The 24,157-nt window shown below is 49.2% G+C and overlaps 1 protein-coding gene across 6 annotated transcripts in view; it reads right to left on the reverse strand.

Annotated features, from left to right (window-relative positions):
• The window catches only part of ABL1 (ABL proto-oncogene 1, non-receptor tyrosine kinase), a 75,813-nt gene extending 52,886 nt beyond the window's left edge, over positions 1-22,927 (reverse strand). For 2 of the 6 annotated variants that reach the window (XM_035555390.2, XM_035555381.2), the window contains exon 1: positions 21,748-22,927. In XM_035555390.2, the coding sequence (XP_035411283.1) occupies positions 21,748-21,883 (136 nt within the window). In that variant the 5' untranslated portion in view covers positions 21,884-22,927. Of the gene's footprint in view, positions 1-2,954; positions 3,111-11,040; positions 11,333-11,364; positions 12,913-21,747 lie in introns of those variants that run through there. The other 4 variants (XM_035555380.2, XM_035555382.2, XM_035555389.2 and 1 more) reach the window with 4 other exon arrangements.
• Positions 22,928-24,157: the final 1,230 nt, after the last annotated feature.

Raw genomic sequence — 24,157 nt, forward strand, 5'->3', positions numbered from 1 at the left:
TGACACAAGATTGAAGGGTTTAAAAATGAGTGCTTGTGGCAAGGGGCCCGAGCGTGTGTCTAATAGAAATATTGATTAACTATTCCTACAGCCTCTGAAACAGTCTGATAAAAAGGCAAAGTGCAAGTATAATTTTCTGTCTTCGCCGTGAAGTGGGATGGCACCAAGCCGCTTCACCCGTTCCAACAAAGCCCAAACAAGGTAGTTTGGGGTATTTGCAGACTTCTTTTCTCTTTAAGCCAATCCAGTCCGTGTGTTCTCTCCCTGAGTCTAATTCACGACTTATTTAATTTCCCCATTTCCCCAGAATAACTCAGTCGGTCGAGGCTTCTGGTTTCCAGCACGGTTCCTGCTGTTTACTTGGGTTTTCCAGCTGGGCTGAATGATATGCAAAGAGGTCTGAGGACTTGCTGGAGGTCACGCAGAGAGGAAAGTCACTCGGCTCCTCCAGCATAATGGCCCTGCGCTTTTACAGCTCCCAGGACTTCGCTCTAAGCACCGGGCTAACCTTCTCATCAAAAGCTACTAAATCTGTTCCCAGCATTTCAAGCGTGCCCGGATTCTTAGGAAACGGCGCTTCCCCCCGTTAAGAGTTGGGAGCAACTCTGCTGAAGAGCGTGATGAAAGTCTGCAGGCACTACAGGCGCATGCTCACCAGGAGAAAATTCAATGGAAACTGCTAACGTGCCATTTTCCACTTCCAACAGCAGAATTCTCAAACATATTTCAGCATGCGACTCAAAAGAAAGGAAACGCCGGGGGATGTTTAAATAGAGTCTGCCTAAATATTTTGTTTAAGGGCAGTATTTTCCTGTTGGCTAGAAGTTGTAGGGTAAAACATCGTAGGCAGTCCTCGGTGACTGCCAGGCTTCAGTTAGCCCCACCACGGGCTTCCAGCAGGGCCGAGGACAAGCCCTTGCACTCCCCCATGCCTCAACTCCAGCGAAATTAGAAGGCAGATGAAGGGGTGGGAAATGCTTAGTGAACGACCCTTTTAATTCCGCCAGGAAAAACAGGCCTCCCCAGCAGAGCTCGGGAGAGCGTTTTTGGCTTGGTTGTGAGGGTCCAGATTTGTGGGGTTTTGCTGTTTCGTTCAGAGAGCGGCACGGGAACGTGTAGCGCTCAAAGAGCAATTTGCCTCCCCTGTGCCACTGCAAATCCGCTCGACACAAACAGCTCCCCGTGAAACTCTGACACGACAAACTGTAAACTTGGATTTAAACACAGCACTGACGCTTAGAGAGATGATCAATGATATTTTTGGGGAAAAAAAAAAGGCATTCTTGCTATAATGCAACACCCACTCCCACTCACCAGGGGCGTGAGCATTAACATACATCCTCCAAGAACCGCAGAGCTCCTTGAACTCACGTCCTGATGTTCCTCAGCTCCTCCTCTTCCATCCCCGAAGGATTCAGACAACTGTACTTCTGAGACCCGATCCCCAGCTCAACTCTCCCAATGCCCTTTGGCTCTTCAGCCCTTTTTTTTCCTCTGCACCACCGTTGTGCCAGCCTCCATTCCTCAGCTTAGTTTTCTTCAAACTCTCTTCTTTAAACCTTCAAGTTTGTTTTCACCTTTGTTTTCTCCCCGCATCACTCTCTCTAACCTCCTAATGGCCATCTCCAATTAAACTTTAATTATGCCTCACACAAGCAGCTGTTCTCACACCCATCATCACCCTAGGAGAAAACCCAAGGCAGAAGGTCCTGCCTGCTCCACACCTTGCTGTAACCCCGAGGAGCACACAGACACACACAACCCATCATCTGACGCTTACGCCAGCATTATTGATTTCTTTTTTCTCTTTAGCTTCAATTACTTCAGAAGAGGTTACCGTACCCTTGCAAGGATAAACATCTTCACCGAGCAAATCTACGCTGATCTAAAGCTCAGCAAGCCGACGAGGGTACAGTCGGCTCTCCTCTTCCACGTAAATAAACCCTACCACCCACCAGGCAGTCTCCAGATGCCCCCACGAGCGCTGTGCCGCTGGCTGCCAGGGCTGGCACACCTCTGCGTCCAGCCCCTGTGCCACCAGGCATCCATCCTGCGTGCCACCCCTCCTGTCTCAGCATCCCGGCGGGCTCACAGCCGCGGCAGACCTCTTGCCCCGTGGCAAACAGCGGAGCACAGCCCGGGCTCGGCTCTCCCACGAAGCAGCCGTGCGGCTGGGGCGAGCAGGGGGTCCGGCCAGCCAGGACAGGGGCGGCCAAGGGGGAAGGAAAGGCCGAGTTATGCCAGGAATGAGCCCGGGGAATGCAGCGGGTACCGCCGCATGCCGCTCGTTCCAGCTCCCGGGCAGAGGGCTCTCCCCAAGCCTGGGAACCGCGCAGTGGGCGATGACCTGCGCCCACTTCTGCTTCGTCCTGCTTAGCATACGCCGGACACAATAAGATGCATTAAGCCGAGCCTTTGCCGTGCCCGGCGCATGATGTGACTGGCAGAGGAACGTCTTTTCCTCTAATTCTGCTGATAGCATGTAATTCTGTTCATCCCTTCAGCCTTAGCCAAATATTTATGTCAAGCTGGGAAAAAAATGCCAGGCGCAGAGCAGTGGGCGGAGGGAAGGGAATCTAGAAAAGGCTTCAAAACCAATTTCAGCACACAAAGCACTTCTAACTTCTGCCCAGTCATACTCGGATTAACAAGAAGGTCACAAGGTCATCCATCCCCTTTTTTCATTAACCTTCAGCAGGTTAAACAGCAGACGACCGAGCTATTAGATAATCAATAAACCTAGGCCCTAATTCCACACCTGCAACGCCAGCGTTGCTGGGTCCTGTAAAAGCCCATTTGCCTGCTACCAGCAGCAGCTCCCTGCTCGTGGGAGCAGAGGGGCTTTATGGTATCGGTGCTGGCACGTACCCACGGGGTGCTGCGCACCAACTGCCTTCCAGCTTTCACTCGTAACGCCGCAGGGATTTGGCACGTACACCTCTTGTGCCACTTACCTGGTTCTGGCTGAACGGGAAAATCCTCTGTTCACTTAATTTTAAGTAAGAGCCAAAGGGCCCCAGCAGCAGCAGAGTGCCCCCGTGCTGAGGAGGTGAGGAGCAGCTTCTGTCTTACGCAGAGGTCTCAATGCCACAGCTCTCGGGTTAAGAATACGCAATCATTTCCCTAAAGGATTTGGGAGCAGAAACAAAGACAAATTATTTTCTAATTGCTCAGCAGTGAACAAAGGCACAAAGTGACCTGCTGCGCCTCAGCTCCTCCAAAGGCACACGCGAATAAACAGGGCTGCTGGATGCCTAACAAACTGACAACCCATCCCAGGAAACACAAAGAGGAATGTTTGCCTCAACACCGCCTTTCAGGAGGCTGTAATCGAAGAAAAAAAACCCACGTATGATAAGAAGGATTCCTGGTGGTGCTGGCACAGCGATTATTTTCTTTGTGACACGCAGTGGGGAAAGTTTGGAAACATTTGAATATTCCGTTCTGCTGGCATCCTTTCAAATAAAGGAAGAAACCAAATGGCTGTAACTCAAACGGCAAACGAGGCCCAAAACCAGTCGCTAAGCCAAGTGTTATGGATCCACGGGAAAAAGGATTACATTTCTTTACATCTTTTGCACTATACTTGAAGAGATAATGGATGGCCGTAGAGACAATCAGCACTGGGCTGTCCTCAGGACAGGGGAACAGCTGTTACAAGCTAAAATCATCAGCTGGCTGTTATCGAGGAGTCGAACAAAGGGGCAGAGGAGGGCTCCAGCTGCACGTCCCTGCAGGGCCTGAAGCGGGTGCGTGGCCCCGTCTGACGTGCCGGCCCGAGCAGCCGCTCTCCTGCAACGAGCACCCGGCGGCTTTGGAAGCGAGCCATCAGCCGAACAGATCCGCAGGAAACCAGCCCGGCCTGCATCTTCTGCGGCGACCGGAGTTGAAACCCAGCTGAGGAATGGCAGGGAGAATGAGAACGGCAGGAGTACCAGGCAAAACAAGGGACTAACAGCTCGAGCGGAGATAAACTGGCCGCCTCCTTCCTAAGGCGAGACCAAGATCTCACTTAAAAGCTTCTTACAACCACGGGAGGACGCCTTCGAATCCCACCAGAAGGCAGCAGATGCTGAGCAAACACCGCTACCCTCAGGAGAAGATGAGCCCCCTAAGTGCTGCTGCTGACCCTATCCTGTGCGGTGGCTCTCCCTAGAGGCAGCCGCCTGCATGGAAATGACTTCACCTTGGTGCCACTCAGCCGTGCGACACAACGACAGCACGGTTTGTGCGCACAGGGTTTGGGCTTGAATACAAGTTAATACTGCTTATCGGAACGAGGCCAACAGGGGTAGCTGGGGAATATAATGAGATGGGGATGGGAAGAAACGCGCGCTGAACTTTTCCGCTACAAAACGGCACCGACCAAGCCAACGACTCGTTATCTTTTCTAAAGCTGGGAGGGAATAAGAATAAGATAACTACTGAAATACGAGCTGAATCACTCAGCAGGTATTGCTCAGATGCACGGGAATAAAACGCTGCAGGGCATTCCTGCTGTCAGCTCTGCGGGACTTCCAGAAGGGCTGGGGTGGCAGGGACCTCCGGGTCCACCTGGCCCGAGCCCTGCTCCAGGAGGGTGCCCAGGACCACGTCCAGGCAGCTCCTGAACCTCTCCGAGGAGGGAGGCTCCACGACCTGGCTCCATCCTCTTTGTGCCTTCCTTTTCAGTATTTATCCACGCTGACATCCATCAGAAGCCACGAACCATCCGTGCTCCAAGGCCTTCAGAGCAAAGCAGTGTTAGGAAGGGCTGCTCAGGCTGTCCCGGAACAAGCAGGGATTCTCCAGACACCCAAGGAAGACCTAATTTAAGCCATAAAACTCAATTCAGCTTCAGACAGGGAGGCTGCTTCTTTATATATCTCTTCCTAATTGAGCAGGAGAGCAAGCCATTGGAACAGCAAAGGAAATCTGCTCTTTTACTCTCCTGGAGAAACGCGATGACATGAGGGCAAAGTGTTTTTATCAGCTCCCCAGACTGCGAGAGCCGACTCCGCACCATTCATCAGGATGCAAAGGGAGCAGGAGAACAATCAGAAATCCATTAGCAAGCTGCTGCTTGCCTCCACGGCTGCCTCCACTCCGGATCAGATGTCAGCGTGCTGAGCGGCTCACGTTACTGGGCAGGAGGAGGGCACCAGGGAATTGTGCCAAACGATAACGATATTATTACAATTTTTAGCTTCGATTAGAGTGAGGGCAAGCATTTGGGATTTACATCGACTCTTTAACCACGTTTCTCAAATCTGGGACAAAAGCTTCCAGCATAATTGAAACAGAGCAAGAAGTGCCCCAGCACTGCCAGCTGAAGCCACAATGACAACGAGGGGGAATGCCGCAGACAAAGCACGGCCGCTCTCGGTTTGGGTTTAATATCCCCGCTTTTATTGCCTGCATTTAGAAGCTAGGGCCCACCTGCAAGACACTGCAGAAGCGCGAGGAAATAGCGAGAATCACCGAGGCTGCTGTTTCCTAGCAGGGCAGTGACCCCGGGGCACACACCAGCTCGCCGTCAGCATTTCACTGCTCCTCCGCCACGCTGCAGGCTGGCTCTGCCTTCAGCAACGCTTGGTCGCCCGCGTACCACGCCACCAGAGATCCCAAACCTATCGGCTCAAGCAGCACCTGCCCCTCTCCCGCCGACTTCTTCCCGTAAATGAGAGGTGATTAGGCCGTTCAAAAAGCAACGCAAACGTCCAAGTTGATATATGCGTTTGTGTATCTCCCCGACGTTGTTTGCAATGCATCTGAAAGCTATTAGCTGAACTATTACCTGGCACAGAGACTTGGAGAAGACGTTCAGGGCGTGTTAGCAGCACAGATACTGAAGTTATTTGTGCAGATCAGCTCCTTTCGTATACCGTCGATTCTTTAAATATAATAAGAAATTAAAATAGGAAAGCTACATATGTACTAGAAAGTAGGGGAAAAAAAAATCAGTAATTCCAGTGCAAACCAATTCTCATTATCTTTCATCTGCCAAAAACAAATTAAAATATCAATCAAATGTAGTGATCCAGGTAAAAATCTTAAACTGCATCTTCGGTTCAATAACAGCAATTACTGTGTCATTATTCTCAACTCGTTGATTCCTCAAATGAGATCAGAAATGACTACCGCAAAACTAAAATAAAAACAACCACAAAACCTCAACAACAAAAAAAACGCCATCCGCAATAGCTGAATTACTTTCGAATTGAGACATTTTCACCTCTAAAACAGGGAACAGCGAAATGAAATTAAGGTCGTCACCATTTCCTTTATGAAACGCTGGCTGTTAAGAACCACTGCTGTAAAGTTTTCGCGTCAGTCATTTACTAGGTACTTTTTCCCAAGTAAAAGTCAGTCTGAGGTTTTGAATTAAGCGGCGTGCTACGACGACGTGGCCGCATTAGCTCCTCGAGCACTACAGCCTGCTGAGCAAGGCTGAGGTGCACTTACACTGGAAACCCAACGTGTGGGCAGCGTTTGCCCTTTCACGCTCACGTGCCCGTCTGCCCCAGCTCACCACGAGTGGGATGGTGGAACAGCAACTGGGATCACCTTCAACCTCTGTTCATTCTCCATCACGACGAGAGGAAATGCATATCCTGCTACGCAGCCTCCCCAGCCATTACAACAGGGCTTTAACCTACGTGAGTCCCTGCTACTTATCGGTACGGATCACACTGCATGCGTGGATGTTCAAGTAGTGGAAGGGAGCAGAGGCAGTGAAAACACTTCAGCCACTGCACACAATGCAGCGTGCAAGCCCAAGGCCATCACTAGTCCTGCCTGCAGTGCTGAGACCTGCCATGCAACGTGCCGCAGGGATACCTGCTAAGCTAGCTGCATTCCAGAGAGATCGTTTTTGGGGTGTTCAGACTCCGATCCCTGACGTGCCAAGTGCCAGCTGACAGCAATTTTCTTTAAACCAGAGCTTAAGAGCTGGTAGAGGAGGGGGTGACTTGGTTACTGGTAACCAGCCCCCGGTTTTCACCCCATGTCAGCGGCCAGAACGTAACAGACTGGCAGGGATCAGCCCCCGGCAGCCCGCTGCGGGGCTGATAGGAGACACGACGAGCTATTAGCTACGGCCCGGTTCCTACCAGACAGATGCATGTCCTCACTGCCACCAGCACCTAGGGAAGCAGGCAGGACATACCAAAATGCCCTTTCTCACCCTAAAAACACCCCTTCCACGAGGCAGCCCAGCCAAGCGCACGCCGTCGCTGCCTGCGGAGTTTGGCGACTGGGGACCGTCTCAACCAGGCACCTTTAAAAACGCTACGTTCATGTAAATAAGTAATTTTATTATTATTTTTTTAAGAACAAATTAGTTGAGCATATTCGATACAGTTATTTCATTTGTTTTTACTCCTGTTCATTTATTCCAATCTGCTGCACCTTCCCTTGGAGAGGTTATTAAATGCTCTGCTAATGGCCGCCAGCACTCATTTAATTCTTCTTAATGAATGTATGAGTGAGTAGCGGAAGCTATTATGTAGGGCTTAATAAAGGGCGGGAAGGAATTTCCTAAAATTTATTGCCACAGGCTGCTGCTTGAAGATAAAATAAATGGTAATTGCTTGGAACAGGAAAGAGGAGGATGATAAAATGTCCCTAGACATGAGGTAAAAAAAAGAAATACCAAGTGCTATGAACCAAAATCTCAAAGCCCGGAGGATCGCACCAGCAAGATGGCCTCCTCATGGCTCTTAGCTTTTTTGTAATCCTGAAGACGTTTCCTTTGAACACAGATGCTGAACGATGAACTCAATCTTGGCTGGAAGGATTATTTTATGACACCAGAAAGATAACCGTTCATACACCGAAGAAAAGAGTGGCCTTAATTCAGATGGCATCTTACGAAAATATTATTTGTGGGAAAGAGACAACAGAGGAAAAATTGAAGGACAATATTTCTGGACTATTTAGTCCAGAAATACAATCTTTCCTAAAGTACAGGGTTTACGTTATGAAAGAGACACATAACACTTTGCTGCAATCATGCCCCTTCTCTCCCATCGCTGTTTTGGTCAGAGCAATGGAAGAAAGGAAATTGCCGAGAGGTGGATCTGTGCATTATTGTTTCTTCGATTTCTGCTAGTGTTTGTTTAAATATATAAAAATCAGCAGGCTGAATGAGGAACAAAACATCTGAACTGGAGCGTCTGTTCTGCACCGACGCGCTGCAATCACACCGTCACCCTCCCTGCAAACTCTAGGTCAGACCTCAACAACTGGGGAGAAGAAAGTGGAAAGCAAAGACCCATCCCACGTAACCGCAATCTGCAGGAAGAGACAGGTTTTCAAAACAAAGCTTATTATAATGCACAACCCTCTGCTGTCCGTGCAATCCCTCAGGCAACATGACCCAGCCATACCGATGAGTTTGGGTAAAAACCTTGACCAACCTCATCCGAAAAAATCCAAAAACCGTTCTGTTTTTGTTTGCAGTTAGCACTCCGAGGTGATATTTTACACACCAGAGAGCCAAAATATTGACTAAAAATCAGACTACTCACGAGTGACTCAAACCGACAGGTTTAACTGAAGCAGCAGCATCCCGAGCCAGCAGCACCCTTACCCCGGCTGGAGCAGCGGCACGGAGGGGAGCAGGCTGCCGGCCCGACAGCACGTCCCATACAGCTGCCCCCAAAAGGGGCACCACCAGCACGTGAGCACCCTCTTCACAACGTGCACCAGGAAGGAACGACTACTGAGAACTGTAGAAAGATGTCAAAATAGCAAACTGAGTGGGCAAGACATCTATTTCCGTTTACACAAAGGGGCAGAAAGAAGAAGTACTATTTTCAATAGCAAGCTAATATAGCCGAAAGCTTAAAAGGCGACCCAAGAAGAAAAACAAGATTAGGGTTGCTCTTTTTTGCTGCTTAGGGCAGACAAAGCCCCTCTTAGCAAGCTACCATTTTTCATGCCAGCTCAGACCATCTTAAAACCAGGGGAAAAAAAGAGGATAAAATCCAATTTCTCTTTTTTAAATCTTTGGCAGGTCACCTGCAAGTGCAGGCCAACGGCTTTTCTAGCAGGCAGTAAGAAATTACAATTTTCTTTTTTAAGCAAGGATTTCAGTTTCTTCAGCTCGACAGCAGGGTTTTCGGTCTGACAGAACACAAAGCAACCAGCCAAGCTGCAAAGAGCATCCAATTTGAAGACAGATACTTGCTTCTCCAAGAGAATAAGCAACAATTTGGTCGAGGAAAAAAAAATCAGCTCGAGCACGCTGGAAGACAAATACCGGAGGAGTGCAAAATGTCAGGGCATGCACTACACAAATTTGCAAACAGCAGAAGGATATCGGATAGGCACCTACCGGAGAGCATTCTGTAAGTTATGTAAGAAGAGTTTAAGCTTTATTTCCCAGCCCTGGATGAAAAATCAAGGCAAAATGAACACGCATACTGTTCTGTGTATTGGCATTATCACCTGTACGAAAGGCTGTGCTTTAATCTAAACCAACCAACACAAATTATCCCACCCCTGGGTACCCTCGGGCACTTCCACCCTTTTCTTACCCCTCTCTTCTACCCCTATGAAGGAGGAAGAAGTCTTCTTTCCTCTTCATATGGGCTAACACAGGAAGAAGTTGCAGCTTTCTGATGACAGAAAGCAAAAGGAGAAAGGTTTTTTGGTTCTGACTTACACACAAAACAAGCGGTATTTGCTTACCCAAGGTGTGCTCTGCTGTTCCCTGGTACAAGGAAGAACACAGCACTTCCTTTGCCTCGGCACTGGTGCATCACTGTCACTACCTGCACAAATCCGTTACCCAGCACGACAAGACACAGTTCACTTATGCAAGGACAACCCCTGGACTGAGGGGAAATGATGGAAAGAAATCTCAGTTATTCGTTCGGCTGAAGAAAAGGCCCCGTGTGACGGGCTTTTTTGTTTGGTTTTATTTGGTTAGGTTCTGGTAGCAGCAGCTTTCCTTTCTGCTGTGTGCAAGAACCAGATGCGGGAGGAAAAGCGTAGGTGGCGCAAGGGAAAGTCGGAACGAGGGGCCTTGGTGCGGTTCAGCCGTGGCACACCACGTTTCAAAAGAACAGGAGCTCTGTCAGCCCGCCTGGCTCGCAGCCGCCCACGTGCAGGAAGCAGCAGGAGAGCCCCGCACGTTTTGTCCTCGCCGCCCCCTTCTGAGCTTCTCCTTGTGCCTCCAACCTGGGGCCAGCTCCCGGTGAGGCCGTCCCCTTCCACTGAGCGGTCGCGGGGCGCTTCGGGTACGACCCCGGGCTAGGAGTAATTCCCACAGCAAGGTACCAGCTCCGGGTGCAGCGCCGATGCGCCAGCCTCCGCAATTGAGCCAAGATGGGGGATGTGGACTCACGGACAAGGTGCTGTGCGAGGGGAGCACAGCTGGCCATGGGCTCCGGTGGGCCTCGTCTGGACAAAACCTCACCAGATAACCAGGCTCACCGTGACCAAGTGCTTTAGGTGCGCTGCCAGAACTTCTCAGCCAGCCCAAGAGCCTCCCCCACGCCTTTACTCCCCTGCAGCATGTTGCTTCAAGTACTGTTCTCCAGGAGTTTCTGTTTTTTAAGCACTTTATAATGAGAAAGAAAGGAGGAAGGGAAGCGTCCTACCGAGTCTCTACCATCTTTCTTGTAGCCTAAAGGAATCAGTTTGCTCAGCTTTGTGTCCAGCATCGCTGCAACAACATTCCATTCTGCTGTGCACTTGGATCCATTCTAAATAAATGACAATTTTCTTACAAACCAGGAACGCCCCCAACAGTTACGTTTTTGATGCCCCTTGCCTCAGGTAGGGCCTTCTCCTCTGCAGGAGGCGCAAAGCTCGCACCGAGCTGCCCACCAGGCTCGCTGCGAGGGGCGGTGACGGCAGCACACGCCGCAGCACGGAGAAAGAACCCAAACCCCAATGAGATCACACATGATGACTGCACTAAGAGGTCTCTGAGGTAGGAGAGTGCACCTTGGCTTGCATGAGGTCGGTTTTACTTCTAAAATTTTTAGCAGTAGTGCATTTTTAAAATTCAGCTGCTAGCAATTCCAATCTGAGAATCGTAAAACGTACCGTATTAATAATGGAAACATAAACCGCCTGCCTGATTCGCTCCAGTCCTCAGACCCCCTCCCCAAAGGGCCTGAGTTGCCTTAGGGGAGCATTTCACAAGCAGCACATCAACTTCCAGCAACGCGGCTTCGGCAGATGAAAGCCTCAGCCACAGACCAGCCGCCGTCCTTCTGATCCTGGAATTTAGAACCAGCGACGTCCACGGAGCTACTCAAGCCAATTTAAAGGCAGAACGACCAAAACCTCTCTGCAGAAGCCGGCCCTTCAGACGCCGCCCGGTGCCGTTCCAGCCCAGCACCGACCCTTCGTCAGGCCGTGACTCACCCGCAGCGGGTGACGAGGCGCCCTCGGCTCCGGGTGATTCAAGCCTCGCTGGTGGCCGTGTCATACCAGGGGCTTCACATCATCAGGTTGCGAAGTCCAGCTGAAGCTTCCTAATTTGGGAAAACCACGGGTGACAGCGATGTCTGAGCCGGAAAGCATCTGCTCCGGGGTGTCTGCGCCCTTCACCTTGACCTGGGGGTTGTTAACGTCCCCGCAGCTATGTAGGGCTAAATGATGTGAATGCGGCCGAGTCACTGTAACGCTGACTTTGCGGGGGGAGAGAAAGGTAACAGAAGTCACCAGATTAGAACATTTGATGTGTTTTATTAGAACAAACACCTCACGCACCCCCCTGGATTCATGCTGCTTATTTCAGTGGGCGCAATGTAAAACTCACATTGGCATCGCACAGTTCTGTGAATCCCGACGGGGTGACAAACGCAGCACTGATCGCTATTTTCACTTCACGTCCTTGAAATCCCGTGTCCTTAACCACAAGTACAAAGCCACGCTACCACACAGGGAAGTCCCACGACTACTGCCGGAGAGCTCTGCTCGGCAGCACCGCGGCGGGACCTGACAGATCGCCTCGCAGAGGACAACACTGCAGTAAGCAAAGCGATTACATCAGCATTTAAAGCTAATGCTTTGCCTCCGGAACTCCAACCACGATCGTTGTAATTCATCCTTTTGCTTGGCTCAGAAACACTGTCTACTTATTTGAGGGGTTTTATCAGCACTGTAGGTTCTGCTAAGCAGGAACAGCAGCCCGCAGGAGCTGGCCCCCTCCAGAGCCAGCTCCTATACTAAATCCGCGGATCATGCAAGCAACGCCAAAGAAATGCCTCTGGCACCGCACTCATCGTCATCCTCACTGCATGCCCAATCTCTAGCCAGAACAAGGAGAAGGCACCGGTAGGTCCTGCTCCGAGGTTTAACTGGACTTGAGTTTCCCCAACAGCTTGCTCTCCTAATGATACCGAACACAAAGGGTCGGGCAACACGTGCAGCCTTACGTGATCACCTCGCAGCGGTAATTGTGACGTGACACCTGAAGCATCGCAGCGCCCCGAGAACCAAATCTGTGTGGGAGATGTAACCGAGACGTACCGCACCCACAGAACCCACAGCACTCGCAGCTTCTGTACGAACATCAACAGTATCGAGTGATGGGAACAGCTTTGTCTTCCCTCCGGTTCATTTCCAGTAAAGGATATCTATTTTTTATTAAATAGCTACACATTCAGAGAATATATATATATATATAGCAAACATATTTAACAGGAATCCATCAACGGCCTTAAAAGAAGTAAAGGTTCAATTGCAAGTAATTTTAAATGCATTTCTTATCCATCAAATTAAATGTATTTAAGAAGAAACAGCTTGGCATTAATTCAATACTTTTCATTTGAGCTTTCCAAAGTTATTTGCAAACATGAGGCGTAACCAGACAACAACAGCTCTAATCGCTGTTCCCGTAATTCTGCCTCAACTAGAATGTACCTTTTAAACCAACATTATCCGTTGTCAGATTTACAGAGGATACGAAGACAGCTCAGAATTAATAAAAATAAAAAAAACCACTCAAGCATACATATTTATAGCTGAAACTATTTTGCTTGATGCGCTAAATCTTCTGCATTATAATAAACTTCTCCCATCCAAAAGAGATTTCAGTAAAATAGAGTATTACTAGATTACAGGCTTCTCTTTTGTTGGCATTGTTATGACTTCGTAAAACTAATTGAGGAGGTAAACTTTTGTCATAGCAATTCTGACACCAACTGTGTAAATAGCTCCAACAGGCTGCATACTGTTTTCTGCATCCTCCCCAAGTATCCTCGCCAGGAAAACTTCACATTTAGAAACACTAGGCACAATACTGAAAGAGGATTTACAAAATCGATGTTTATACTGAGAGGACCACATGATTTAATATTAAGAAATAAAGATACGCATACGCAATTTTAAAAAGTCGGTGTGGCACAGCAAAAGAGGTGGGGGAAATGAGATCAAACTGCAGACGTCAACAACAGTTAAAAAGGAATACAGCACTGAAACCTATTTTCTGCTGTTTCAAAAACTGAAGAACAGGCTGAAACGGAGCTCAAGGTAGCGATGGAGCGAGGTTTCCCCATTAAGAGCAAAAGCAAACATCACCTCCCAGATGTTTTTTTCCAATCAGAAAGCGAGCTTGAAAAAGTGAGAGGTCTAAAGTAACTGAGAAGCTCTGACAGCCGCTCTCTGCGAAGCGCACGGTTGTCACCTTCTGGCCCTGGTTCCTGCCATGAGCTTCTGCTCCCTTTCCCAGCCACCTCCTATGCAGGGGCTGTTTTAACCGGAGCTAGTCATTAAAAAGATTCAAAAAAAAAAGACACCTAGTGGCCAGCGCCCCAAACGGCAGCTCATTTTTCTCAAGGTTTACTCTAAAGGTATCACAGGCGCAAAGACTCGGGTTGACCACGCCGGAGCCCCGCTGATAACCCTCGGTGGTCACACCAGGAGCTGAGAACCCCGCATGTACCCGTACGGCACAGCCCCTCGGCGGCCGCCTCGCACGAGAGGGCACAGAGGATGCGCTGAAATTGGGCAGCCTTAACACAAATGAACTAACGAGCATTTCCAAAAAGCCTGACAGCTTCCTATTTAAAGCTTCCGTGCCCTTACCCCACTGCCACTCAACGATCAGCCTCTGGAGAAAGCAGCGCGGCTTACTGCGGGAGCACACGAAGAAAAACCAGCAGTTACAGTCACCCCAACAAGCTGACGGAGCCGATGTGTACGTATCCCTGTTCTTTTGCGTGTGTAACACCCTTGGTAGAGCCTGGATGTGTCCTCTGACACAGTGTCAGCCTGCCGGGAAACACCGGGAGCGTGCCCAGGTCGCTCTGCATGCCCAGTGGCGACAGACGTCGGGCAAGGAGGCGATGCGGAGGTCAGCACAGGAGGGAAGAACCCGCTACGTCGACAGGCTTCCCTTTCTCAAAGCCCAGACTTGAGGCAAACATGAAGCGGAATTCGGTTCTGCATAGCGCTATTTCTTGAGCTTTCAGGAGAGACCGGAGCAAACGGGGTTTGCAATGAGCAGGCTGTGCTTCAGCAGGGGAGTTTAGGATGCAGCTGGGCACGGCTCGGGGTCTGGCAAGGCACGTGAGTACGAACTGGCGTGTGAGGCACAAGCTACGAGCTGAAGTCAGTCTAAAAAATAAATGCACCAAAATGCCTTAGAAAAGTGGCGCTAATGGTAAGAAACTTCTCAAGGCAGGCAACGTCTGAAAACATTGGTTCTTGAACGCACGCAGTGAAACCAAACTCTTAATGAGTAATAACGATACGGTGAAGTTCTACTCCTTAGGTAAAAGCAGAGCACAGAGACAATACCACAGTAAAGCAGCAGTCCTTCCCACTCGTGAAAGAGCGACGGTCTTGCTTACATCTGTGTAAATCAGCAGCAAACGCTCTGCGGAAAAGCAAGCCCATGCTTTTCAGCTGGAAACAGCAAGGAAGAAGTGCTGGGATAGAACAATAACAACAAAAATCGACTAAAAGCCTGAACTCAGAAAGTACTCTAGGCAAAACTAGAGAAAGCTGGTATTCAGGGCGTACTCACGCCGTCATTAAAAGGAGACACATGGAAAGGAACTCGTTCCAAAGCCTACAACACACTTTCAGCAGATTCGTGTTCAATTTTGCCATCAGGTCAGTGCGACCCCCAGCTGTTTCATGAGAAGTTATGTTAACACCTACGTGCAGAATTGGGATTAAACATGCCACTTGAAAGAAAAATGGTAAGAACTAAGGAAAAACATTGCCTTAGCTCTGCTTACTAACACTGACTGGGTGTTCATTGCCCTTTTTTGTCCGGGATTCCTCCATAAACTGATAACATGGGTAGGCTGGTATGCAGATTAACAACCCCAACAGGTTGTTTAGATTGATCTTTGATCAGCGTAGAGCAAGATGCAGTAAGACAAAAAAAAATTAAAAAAAATCAAACACAGAGTCCTAACTTCTGCTGAAAGTGCTTTACATGCTCCTACAGCCCCAGACCTCTGTGGTTCACAACAGACCTTTTTACGAGGAGACTTACTACTTCTCGCAGGAAGGAAAGCAAAGTCCACCTGAAACAATAACTCCAGAAGGATTAAAGCATTTTAAAGGTTCCCTTCAGTCTTCACGAACACAAATAATTTTGTAGTGCAGGAAGATGCCACAGCGAACATCCAGTGGCACACAACACCCCGACAACACAGGTTTCAAACCTTACGGCGTGCATCGCGTACACCAACGGAGCCGCAGCCGTGTTCTGCGAGACCTGAGGGCGCTGAAGGCTTTGGGCTGTGGTGCTGGGAGCCCTGCCTCCTATTCCAAACACATCCCTGCACCAGGAGGCTATTAAGAAGTGCGGAAGCTACTCCAGGCACTCCTCACCTGCCACCTCGCCAGGGCGCTGCTCACAGTCCCACCCATGGGAGCCAACGCAGCACGACCCCTAGAACCAACACCACTTTCAATTTTCCATTTACTTCTTGCCTGCTTTCTCAGTTTCGCAAAGCACAACGCCCCTGCCCCACAGCCACGAAGCGACGCGTTTCTCCAGGGCCACCTCCGCCTCCTCGTGCCCTCGCAGCCTGCCCCAGGCCACAGCGCCAGTGGCACGGAGCATCAAGGACAGGACCCAGCACTCCCAGCTCTCCGCTGCGGGACTCTGCCAACTCCTCACTTCCAAGTTTAAGGCTTAAACGCTTCCATTTAAAACGCCGCGAGTTTGTTGGCAAATTTTGAAGCGTGCTGAAGGAGATGATCGCTCGCAAGCCATGATTTCCGTTTCTAATCCCCCGCAGCTTTCTCTTGCCTCCCCGTCCTGATCTTCTCGCAGAGCCTTTCTATTAAAATGTGTAAATAACAAGAATGCAGAACCAGCACAATCTATTAACGAAACTCTGGCATACGAGCAACTGCTACCTATTCATCACGAAGGAGCTGAACTGCTTAAACATGGCAAGCTATCAAAGATTAGTCGGTGCACAAAACAGAACCGCTTTTGCCCAGGAAAAGGATTAGCCTTTCCCCATCCTCATCTTCCACCTCACCGCGTGGAAAAAACAGTTTAGCAAGTCTTAGGCCTCTTTCCTAACATATTCCAACCCTGGATCAAGTTCTGCACGGGGGCTTCTTAGTGAAACTTAGTGGTATTTGATAATTGGAGCAGGAAAAAATATAGCAAGAGCTTTGTATGACGGAAAGGGATACAGTCAGAGGCAGTACACAGATCTGCATTTGGTGTGCAGCAGATGTCAGCATTACCCAGATTAATACTGAAGCACATCAGGGCTGGGTACATAAGCAGCGATCTCAAAAGCCATAGATAATTCTCTCCTAATAGAGATGAAAATTAAAGTTTGGGGCTTGCCAAATCTCTAAGCTAATAACGAAAAAAGTTCTGTCGGTTTAGAACAGAGGCTCAGATACTGAAGGGGGGGGGGTTTAAATGAGGGACTTCCATGAGGCTGACGTTAACGATACAGTTCCAGGTGAAAGGTCTAGGCGGAATCGGAGCAGTAAAGCTGTCTCCTTCGAGTCTCAGCTTTTGCAGGTGGTGAGGCAGACACTGAGCGTAAAAATGTCCTGAGGAACAAGGAAAAGAGAGATATGCAAGGTCTACAGCCACACGGGTTTTAAAGAAGCAGTTCTCGAATTGAAGGAATCTCATTTAAATTACTTCCCTGTACGGGCAATTCGCGATCTGATAAATTTATATTGCATATAAAGTAACCTGCAAGATAAAGGATAACGAGTACAAAGTCGCCTACTATTGCTTGATCACAACCTGTCCTGGAGCACCCAGCTGAGAGAAATATATTCCAAAGTCTTCAAGTTACTAAGAACATTTTATTCACAACAAAACAAGTAATTGGAGCCTCTTGGAACTAGGTATTTTCCTACGTGGTATGAAAAGAGAGCAACATTTCATTAAAATTATAAATACCAATATAATTACAACAGTATATACTATATTATATACTTTTATACGCTGGTCGGTCACTAACTCATTAGGAAGGAACCAAAGCAATTTACTCAGTTTCATAATTTTCGCAGTGGAAACAAAACTTAATGATGTAAACCAAATTAGATCATTAAATCTAAAGACTCTTAAAAACGTAAATTTTCATATCAGCAGTACAGGCAAAGAGACTTTCAATTGATGCTTTTTTTTCCTAATAGTGAATGTCATAGGGCTGATCTCCGACCGGCAGCTTTGGCAAGCTTACGCTACAGATCAGTTTTGGGTAATTGCTTCCTCGTTAAAGCACCAAAACTTTCAGCACCCTTATAAGAAAACGTTAGAACCAATATGAAAAAGTTTATAGTAGCCAACTTCAGAAGTATTCAGGACCAGAAATATATGAAAAGTGAATCCAGTTCCTGTAGTTCTCCTATTTTCAGTAAGGTAAGCAACTCGTTTAAGCTTCCCTATCGCTTTCTCGTACAGAAAATAAAGCTCAAAGCTGAGCAGCTATCGCTCCCTGGTAGCATGGAGGTGTAATACGGATTAAAAAGAAAGCTCCTTCTCTTTCTACCAACTCCACAATCAGATATATAAACTTTGACACATGCTGCAAAGTAATAAAAAATGCGGCTATGATTTATAGCAGAAAACAATGAAAGTGATGAGCCTGGGTTTGCATCCGGCAGTGATCCGCTGTACGTAAGGAGAGGTGACATGTAAAAGTTGCATGCCCAAAACCTCTCCAGAAAGTTTCTGCTCCCCCCAGTCAGCTAGTTCTGACTGCCGCAGCAAAACTGGTGCTAATGACAGCAGAGACGGATATCAGAGCTTTGGCATCACTGCGAACACCCTACATTTCAGGCTGCTACTTACCAAATTTCCCATTATTAAAGCCAAAAAGCTCACTCAAGGTCTGACACCACAACCATGGACAGACTGGTCCTGTTCACGGCTGCTATCGCAATCTACGTATAAAATCCAGCTTTTGGGGCACATACAAGCAGGGAAACCCCTCGGGATTTCACCCCTCGCAACGCTGCCCTGCTGCTGACCAGGCAGCAACCCCACAGCCAGCTGAGTTCAGTAACCTCAACTCTTCTTCACCTCAGCAGCACAAGTTAGCCGTTAAAATTCATTTTTCAAAGCCTTCGGGTGCCGCTTTTGCTTAGAGCTCCTGCTGTACCGCGATGCTGCAGGGAAGCTGCTCGTTCCCCGCGCAGCGGCACCCCAAGACAGGCAGAGGTGTGATGTTCATGGAGTGCGGCAAGTCTCGGGGCAAGACAGATTTTGTTTTCTTCTTTCCAAAAGCAAGAGTTCTGCTGAGAACGACGTCCTGGTACTACGAGGTACTACTGGGCAAACCGACCTGCACTGACAAAGTCCTTCCCACTAATCAGATACTGGCCGAGGTTTTGCTCTCAGTTGGATACTCCCCAAAAGCAGCGACTGCAGGCTCATTTCTCAGCTGAGAAAAGTAGAGGGGAAGAGGTAAACGTTGCCATTACGCTTTCTCATCTGCACCAAAATGCAAAAAATCCCATCAAGGGCTACCCCGCTGCCCAGGGTAACTGCGCCAGAGCAAACTCCAGCGCGTAAAATATTCTTAGGGGATAAAGGAACAAGACAAAGAACAACTCCAACACTTGCCCACAGATTTTTCCCACAATTGTCAACTCATAACAAAGTTCAGAGCTTTCCTGCATTATTCCAGCCCAGCATCTGACCACCAGCAGAGCTGACTGCTGGCCACTTGCCTTCTTGCTTTTCAGAAACCACTTGATGCATTGCTTCGAGTGCTACAGCCTGAGAAATGGAATTACTGCCCTGAAGGTCATTTTGCCATATGCTGTTAGCATCTGATAATATTTACCAACCTAATTTGCCTATTTACCAGCCTAATTCAGTACTAGGGAAGCATTTAAGATCGCCAGGTGCTCTGAAAATCACCGCTAAGTGTCTACTGAGGAGCCCCTGGTAGGACTTAGCAGGGAGCAGTCCCACTGAAACACCGAGCCAAGGTTACAGACGGCTTTACCGAAAGACAACCAGAGCAGGCCGCTACTACCAACTCAACTTTTTTTGTATATTAAAACAAGAACTTCAAACAAGTTCCTTTAGGAGTTCAGCTACCACTAAGGGTTAGCTTTAAGGAGCCCTTAAAGCAGGCCCAGTCAGAGAATGCAGACACAGCGTTTAGCATTCAGAAGAAACCATGTAATGAAAATGCTGGAAGACAAACATGGAAAAAATTAAGTCTTAAGAAATCCCAATCTACTTTTATAAAATGCAGGCCTATTGTACCACTTCTGAACAGGACTGAAACCATGAAACATTATTCTGTCCATCAACAGTAAAGTCAACAGGTCATAAGAGCCGTATGTCAGATTATATATATATTTCCAAAGACAAGAAAGCTGTCAATTAAAAAAAAAATGAGGGAGTTGAATAACTTTCTACAATGAACTTTGCTTCCTCTGTATTTTTCTAGATATTTTAAGACATCGTTTTTCAGGCTAGAAGGAGCCCAAACTCAAAATACAGCTGAACAACACAAAACCGGTGGTACAGCCTCCTCGTGCCAGCATCACGAAGAACCATTTCATTTACTCAAAGGAAGAAACTTTTCCTCATGCGGATAAGCGAGGCTGATCTTTTGCAGTTCTCCGAACAGATGTACTGGCCTTGATGTCCCCTTTCAAGTTTACTCTTTTCTAAATCAAGCCACCGAGGTCTCTTGTGGACATATGGTATATGGACATCATAGCTGCTGTTTTTCTTTGCAAATGTGCTAGGATCTTCTGACCTGGGGTCATACCAGCATAAAGTTACCATCTGCCTACTCCTGTTACATGATCAAAAAGGAGCGTTTCTGGCTCTTCTGCTACATCAAAACACCACAGGTGGGTAGAATACTGCACTGCTTGCGGTCAGCGCTCGCTGTATCGCATCTGACCTTGAAACTCTGTCCAAAGGAGCAAAAGCAGCGACCAAACCAGGGTTGGAGGAGTGGGTGTAGCACGGTCCGGACAGCACGGCTTGGAAAAGTCCTGCAGCAGGTTTCTCATCGGGGGGCTAAGTTAGCCCTTATTCTCCAACCTTCCAGTAATTACCTCCAATACCCAAATAACCTCAGCACACAAACACTGTGCAAAAATCAGAAGAAATAGCTGTGACTCAAAATAGTATTTCAGTACAACATCTCTGCTGGTGTCTTTGCTAAACACTTCACAGAATTTCTTGGTCCCTTCTAGAAACACAGGGTAAGAGAAAGTTTGAAAGCTAAAATGAAACCAAACCAAAGCTGTTCCACTTACTGGTGGATTATGTTCTCAGACAGCAAACATTTTCATTTTTAATTAGATGAAGATTATACATGCAGTTTTGTTTTGTTCACAGATAAACTTTCCTGTGAGGTCAGAACTGTTGAAGAAGCTTTACGAAAATCCTATCCTCCAGCCCGGGATAGAGGCCTGCTGCACACTTTTCTCAAATAATATTAGAACTGAAAAACTGCTGTGCAAAAGCAAGGATTACTCCAAAAAGAATCAGAGAAACAATTCGTTTCTGTGTCTAACTTTTGAAAGAGACGCCTTTAGCTGAAATCTCTTCTGACACTTAAAAAACAAATAAATCGTTTGCAACATTTACTAAGCCAACCAATTGCCACTGCACTTCTGATTTGCTGTTATTTCCTGAGATTCTTGACCCCTTCTTAATTTGCGGGATGCCAACAGGTGAAAGGGTTGCTATACCCCTAACTCGGCCACTTTTAACCCCTTGCACTTAAATCCACCACAGCACAAGATCAGAGCTTAACTGGCTATGAGAAACCACTAACCAAAAGTGCTGTAAACGCACTGAGCAAATTAACAAGAAACTATTTTATTCCCACCAGTTGTCACAACAGCAGTATCCACAAAGATTCCAAAGCTGTCTATTTTTTTTCAAGTAGCAGAACCCCTTTTGTAAAGATAATTGAAAACACTTGTCACTGGCAGTAGCATCCCCATCAGCTGTGGTTCATCAACACCTAGGAAATAAACTACTCAAAAAGGATGAAACACTTACACAGACCTTAAAAAAAAAAATCCAAGGCAGGAATGAGAAGCTTGTAGGATGTTAAAAAGCTACGTCCTTGTATTCCGTATTTAGCAGGAACACAACCCAGGTTTTGAGCAATCTGATGCACGTGGAGTATTTTCATAAGAAACAATCACAGAAGATTCACCTTAAGCACGAAGGGAGAGCAAACAAAAGACTTCCACGAAGCACAGCATTTTTGTATCTGCACTATGCACTTCAGCAAATGCGTACCACATCTGTGTCGGTAAATCAAAATTAAACCAAGATAAAAAACAACTGAAACCTCTTACCATGTTCGACAAAGACGTTACAGTGCGGGCCCCCATGCCTCGATGACTCCTTCTTCCCTGCTCCTTTGATAAAGTGCAGGGCAGGCAGACTTGGCCTCCTTTGGTCCCCAAGAACTTTTCCAGGCTGCTGCCCCATAAAGCAGCTATGGGCAGCCTTTCCCAGGACGAGAAGCTTCTGCAGAAGTCCGTGACGCCCGATCTTCCAGGCTGGGAAGGAGCTTTGAAGGAGAATTTCCTTCAGATGGGTGTGCTGCTTGCACTCACCGTGTAATAAAGTCACTTGAGGCAAAGAACCAAGACAAGCACGGATTCTCCTAATGCTTTTGAAGACAGCAGCAAGGCTTCTTAGGTGGCTTTATGAAAAAAAAAAAAAAAAGGAAAGTTAAGAGTTCCGATCACACCGTAACAACAAGTGTCACCAAAGTTTCACGTCGCCATATGCAGCGCGTCTTCCACCGAGGCAAGCAGGATTAGTTCACCTCACACACGAGAAACCACGTGCAGGCTCACCCCGGGCAGGAAACGCTCATTCCCCCCCTGCGACCAGGGTCAAGGTTCCTTTTTTTTTTCCTTTTTTTCTTTTTCCTTTTCTTTTGCATAGCATTGAGTTCGCGAAGGCCACCGAGCCGCCTGCTTGGCTCCGCGCACCGCCGGGTCCCCCGACACCAGCCCGGCTTCAAGGAGCCCGGCGGGGGCACCTCAGGGCCCGGCGTCCTCCGGCCTCCCCCGGCCTCACCTCGCCTCCTCCCGTGCCTCTCCCTCGGGGCGAGCTGGGGGGGTGCCGGGGGGCCATGGAGGCCGTCGAAGCAGCGCTGGGCCCGCTCTCGGCTGCCTGCCTCCGGCCTTCCTCACGGGGAGCCCTCACGGGGAGCCGGGGGCCGCCGGCGAGGAGGAGGAGGAGGAGGAGGAGGAGGAGCGGGGCCGCGGCCGGGCTCCGGGAGGGAGGCTCCCGCACAGCACCCCCGGGAGGCCGAGCGGGGCCGGCTGCATGCCCGCGGGGGGGGGGGGGAGCCCGGCACGGCGGGGCGAGGCCGAGCCTGGCCCCGGGGAGCGCGGAGCGGGCTGAGGAGGAGAAGGAGGAAGGGAGGCTGACAGGAGGAGGGGGACAAAGCGGGGGGGGAGACCCCCGGGAGCTGTGAGGGAGATGGCGGAACCCGCGGCGCGGCCCCGGCCGGCGGGCGGTCACATCCCCTTCCGGCCCCTCCTCCGCCATCGCCGCCGCCTCCCTCCCGCAGCCGGGCCCGGGAGGGGACGGGGAGAGCCGGGGGAGCCGCTGAGGGGAAAGAGTTTGTCGGGGGGGGAACACCGTGAGGGAACGCGGGCGAGGCTGTGAGAAGAAATCGGGGGGGGGCCTGAGGGAAATGGGCGAGGATTTGGGAGAAAATGAGGGAAAGGGGGGCTCTGAGGGAATAATGGGGCGCTGAGGGGATAGGGAACGAAGCCATGAGGCAAATGGGGGTGCCACGATGGGGTTTGGGGGGGGAGGAGGCAGCATGAAGGGGGTGCCCCCACGTTCCTCAGGATGAGGGATATCTGAGGGGAACGGGGTGAAGGGGAAGATGGTGGAAAGGGCAGGTGGGAGAGGTATTTGCTCGTATTACACCACCAAACGATGCGAACTGAGGCGTAAAGCTGGGCTCTTCCCCTACGTGGAGCACAGCCAAGGGCCCAGAAAGCTCACGGCACAGCCCTTGTCCTTGTGCAAGGGCCACCCAAGTCGCTTCCTCCGCCTGTCAGGGAGAGCTGGCTGGCCCTCGGACCACCTACGGCCCCCCTGCCATGACGGGTCTAAGGCCCTGGGACAGCTCAGGACCCTGCGTTCCCTGCAGGGACGTGGAAGGATGAGGAGACCTCGACCTGGGCAGCTGCACGCCCCGCCATCAGCTCCGCCACAGGCAGGGATCACTCGTCCTGCCTGCACAAAGGACTTGGCTTCCTCACTAATGCCGTCAGTGGATATGCAAAACTTGACACCAAAAACATCCGCAGAGGCCAATCAAAGAGGCAATAAAACAAATACGATTTTATTCGTGCACCGTTCTGTACCACGCCGGAGCTAAACCCCCCATTGTTCAGCCTGCGCTGTGGCACCCGTGTTCCCCACGCTGCAGAGCACAGCCCGTGACGCCGAAGATGTTTAGTTCCTCGTACATTCTCCAGTTCACCTTGGGAATAGAGGAGGGTTGAGGCAGCAGTATGAGGTCAGGGTGCCTTGGTCAAAGGTCTGCGTCTGCTCCCACTTGACAATGGGAGAACACACAAATGCAATTTCTGCAGTAGCCTCATGCTCAGGGTAACCATCTGGCCACAGAGTGGCTTGTTTATACGGGCTCCTCCCTTGTGACAAATCCAAACACACTCCACACCTCCTACGCCACACTCAAGGTCCCTGGCTGACATGTATTTTTCA

Source organism: Cygnus atratus, chromosome 19 (assembly GCF_013377495.2).
Source record: "Cygnus atratus isolate AKBS03 ecotype Queensland, Australia chromosome 19, CAtr_DNAZoo_HiC_assembly, whole genome shotgun sequence".
In the NCBI taxonomy this organism is placed as follows: domain Eukaryota; kingdom Metazoa; phylum Chordata; class Aves; order Anseriformes; family Anatidae; genus Cygnus; species Cygnus atratus.